Below are 4,351 nucleotides of genomic sequence, written 5' to 3'. Positions count from 1 at the left end.
GAAAAAATTAACGGTATAACTAATAACGTAGCCCTTCTTAGCTAAAAGAAATGTGAGAAATAATAAAATAAAATATTCAAAAGAGACATGGGAAATAAAAAAAAAATAATGATTGACGTTAGGCTCTAAATGTGTCAGAAAAGACAATAGGGTATTTTTCCCTAGATTCGTGCGTATTTTGATAATAAGAGCCAACATGCCATTTCTTTTGTGGAAAGTTGAAAAGCTATCTGTATGCAGTACTTTTCTTGATAGTTCCGCGCACACAGGAAATATCTTTTTGACCCATTGCATATTTGCATGTGCCACGTGTAAGGCGTAGGGCCTGTGAATATTGCCAGCCAGCCAGCACGAGTCCCACTCTCACCGGATGATTCTAGAACTTTGATCAATCATGATGAAAAAGTCATTCTAAAGTTGTATTTATACAGTTGATCTTCGTATGCCTTATATCCATTTTGCATTAGACATGGACCCCACTTTTGATGGCCCATCAGAGCAACGGTCCTGATCTCAACTCCATTCCCAAAATAATCCTCAACGTTTTAACGACTATCCAGTCGATTACCCCGAAGTCAAAATGACATGGACCCCACTTTCTGGTTCTGATATATTGAAATATGATTGAAATGCCTTACCATTCAAAAATTCTATTCCTGAAATGCCACTAGTTTTTAAAAAATGTTCGAAATGCCCTCTACATACAAACATCTTATTCCTGATTCCAAACGCATCAAAATTTCTTCAGAGCATGAGTCTCAACAAGTTTTTCATCTGCTTCAACCCATCTCTTACCATTCCTCCAAACACCCAAATTTCCTCTTCTCTTAAAAGCCTCATATTAACAGCTACCCTTCATAACTCCCATCCCTATTATCACAATCTCTGTTCAGATAAAGAATCAAAGATCTTCCTCAGCTCTAGCCCTCCCCAAATCAAATACCCAAATCAAAACTCCAAATGTATCAATCAGGAAAGGCGCATTTCTGAAGAGTTCTGCTCAACTTTAGTTTCTTTCTGCAACTCAAGGTCTTTAAAAGATGGTGTTTCTGTTCACTGCCCCATAATCAAGTTGGGTTTCCAAGATGACTTGTTTCTAAACAACAATCTGTTGTCTCTATATTCAAAATGCATTGGCGTTGATCAAGCACGTGTGGTGTTTGACAAAATGCCTCAAAGAGATGTTGTGTCTTGGACTGGAATCATATCTGCTTATGTTAGAGATGGAAACAATGAGCAGGCTCTTGAATTGTTTGATCAGATGGTGTTCTCTGGTTTGACCCCTAATGAGTTCACATTCTCGAGTGTCTTACGTTCGTGCTCCTCTCTAGGGGAGTTCGAGCAGGGAATTCGAGTTCAGACCCAAATAATAAAGCTTGGTTTTGAATCCAATCATGTTTTGGGAAGTGCTCTGATGGATTTCTATTCAAAGTGCAATAAAGTTGATGAAGCATTTGAAATTTTCGTAACAATGAACAATAAGGACACAGTTTCATGGACCACCATGATCTCTGCTTGCACAAAAGCCGAGGATTGGATTCGGGCGTGGAGACTGTACTCTATTATGATCCAAGAGGGAGTTCCTCCTAATGAATTTACATTTGTGAAACTTTTAATGGCATCTGGTTTTCTTGGTTTGAACTATGGGAAATTAGTTCATGCGCATATTATCCTGTGGGGAATTAAACTGAATTTAGTTTTGAAGACTGCCTTAGCCGATATGTATTCGAAATGTAAGCACATGGAAGATGCTGTCAAGATCTTAAACCAGACGCCCGAATCGGATGTGTTGTTATGGACGGCTATGATTTCCGGCTACACCCAAGTATCAGACTTCAATGGTGCTTTCTCCACATTTCGCGAGATGGAACTTTCAGGAATATCGCCAAATTCTTTTGCTTATGCCGGAGTTCTAACTGCTTGTTCATCTACTCTGGCACTGAAATTGGGTGAACAAATCCATTCACGGACGATCAAAGTTGGATTGGAGCATGATATTTCTGTTGGAAATTCCCTTGTAGATATGTATATGAAATGTTCTTCAACTGTAGAGGGAGCTTTATGTGTGTTCAAAAGAATATTATATCCAAACATTGTCTCTTGGACGTCATTGATCGCCGGATATGCTCGACACGGATATAATCGAGAAGCTTTCCAAGCATTTTCCGAGATGAGGGTCGCCGGACTTCAGCCCAATTCAATCACTCTCTCTACTATCTTAAAGGGAACTGTAGAAGCTCCAATTCAGATAAGAAAGCTCCATGCTTATATATATAAGACTAAGTTGCATTCTGATACAACAGTTGGTAACTCTCTTGTAGATGCTTATTCTAAAGTTGGGATGGTAGATGATGCATGGCAAGTCATCAAATTAATGACCCATAGAGATGTAATCACATATACAAGCTTAGCAACAGGCGTAAATCAGATGGGTCATCATGAGATGGCTCTAGATATCATCTCCCTCATGAATGATGATGATGTTAAGATGGATGATTTTAGCCTGACCAGCTTCCTATCCGCATCAGCTTGCTTAGCTGCCATGGAGCCAGGAAGGCAGCTACACTGTTACTCTGTAAAATCCGGCTTAAACGAACAAATTTCCGTTTCAAATGGCCTTGTGGACTTGTATGGAAAATGTGGGAGTGTAAGTGATGCTCACCGGGCTTTTAGAGCGATCCGCAAACCAAATGTTGTGTCGTGGAATGGTTTGATCTCTGCATTGGCCTCAAATGGGTACTTTTCCGTCGCCCTCTCCAGTTTCGAAGATATGAGATTGGCTGGAATTGGACCTGATGGAATTACCTTCTTATTAGTACTCTATGCTTGTAGCCATGGTGGTTTGGTTGATCTGGGTCTTGAGTATTTCAACTCTATGAGTGAATTCTATAGTCTTTCGCCGCAACTTGATCACTATGTTTGTTTAGTTGATCTCCTAGGCCGGGCCGGGCGGGTAGAGGAAGCTGCAAACGTGATAGAAACCATGCCTTTTAGGCCAGATGCTTTGATTTACAAAACACTGTTGGGTTCTTGTAAGGTTCATCATAACTTAGCTCTTGGAGAACATGCCGCGAGGAATGCTCTCGAACTCGATCCGGGTGATCCTGCGGTCTATGTGCTGCTCTCCAACATGTATGATGATGCTGGAAAATCAGATTACGGCGAGCAAATTCGTAGAATGATGAGAGATAGAGGGGTGAGGAAAAATCCTGGACAGAGTTGGGTTGAGATAAGGAACAAGGTGTATGTTTTTGGAGCAGGAGACAGATCAAATCCACAGATAAATGAAATACATGAAAAAATAGAATCATTGATGGTGAGGGTGAAGAATTTGGGATACTGTAATGTGGAGAATGGAGGTTCTTCTTATCACAGTGAGAAATTGGCAATTGGTTTTGCTCTTCTGAATACCCCCTCCACAGCTGTAATACGTATAATTAAGAATCTACGTATTTGTGGGGATTGTCATACTTTTATTAGTGTGGTGAGTCGAGTGGTTGATAGAGAGATAATTGTGAGAGATGGGAATCGTTTTCATTCTTTTAAGAAGGGGGAGTGTTCTTGTGGAGGCTATTGGTAGTGGTAGGCAAAATGCCATTCTTTCTTTTGAACCCCTTTTGGTGGTAAATGTAACGGTCAATTGGAGCCATTCAGAGTATCGGGGTGTATTTATCAAATAAGAGAGTGTGAATATCAAGAGCTCTCGACAAATACGGCAAGAAATATCATTTGATGAGATGAAACTTGTCGCCAATGGGACAGTTAGGATGCTCGTATTCCAATGATTCTTACCATGTGGGCCCCGCATTGTAATGGTAGTGGCGACAGAAAAATATAGTACAACTTCTTGTTTGTTTGTTGGGAAAATTCTCAAAAAAATGTGATTTTTATCTTAAAATCTCAAAAAAGGGTTAAGTTGGCTAATTTCTCGAGAAGGGGTGAAACGCATCCCAAGGATTGTTTTAGGACAAAAATGCCCTTGTGTTGGTTTTCCCTCTAAGAAAGTAAGCAACGGATCCCAATGCATTCACCTAACATTTTGACCTTTTCCCACCCCTCTCTCTCTCTCTCTCTCTCTCTCTCTCTCTCTCTCTCCACAACAGGAACAATTGAGCCCCCCCCCCCCCAAAATTCTCCTCCTTGGTGAGTTGGTGCCCAAATCCAACCCACTATGACGGTGTACCGTCCAGACCATAGGATGATCCAAGCAGTCCATTTGATAGGCCACATCGTAAATAGGTTGTGTCACAAAAAACCATTTCCATATGATGATCCTAGCCCTCAGATATAAAGAGAAATTGCTTATTATGGAAACCTCTATACATTGGAGGGTTGTGATCATCCTATGCAA

General features: G+C 40.6%; 1 protein-coding gene across 1 annotated transcript; it reads left to right on the top strand.

Moving 5' to 3' along the window:
- The first annotated feature begins 554 nt into the window (after positions 1-554).
- LOC143856300 (Pentatricopeptide repeat (PPR) superfamily protein) lies at positions 555-3,859 on the top strand. Its single transcript, XM_077366482.1, has one exon. The coding sequence runs from the start codon at positions 662-664 to the stop codon at positions 3,578-3,580; it is 2,919 nt and encodes a 972-aa protein (XP_077222597.1). The 5' UTR covers positions 555-661; the 3' UTR covers positions 3,581-3,859.
- Positions 3,860-4,351: the final 492 nt, after the last annotated feature.

This window comes from Tasmannia lanceolata, unplaced genomic scaffold (assembly GCF_043159265.1).
Source record: "Tasmannia lanceolata isolate RefF3 unplaced genomic scaffold, GAP_Taslan_0.1 ptg000023l, whole genome shotgun sequence".
In the NCBI taxonomy this organism is placed as follows: Eukaryota; Viridiplantae; Streptophyta; class Magnoliopsida; order Canellales; family Winteraceae; genus Tasmannia; species Tasmannia lanceolata.
The sequence above is the reverse complement of the archived record's forward strand: the minus strand, read 5'-3'. Positions and strand labels throughout refer to the sequence as shown.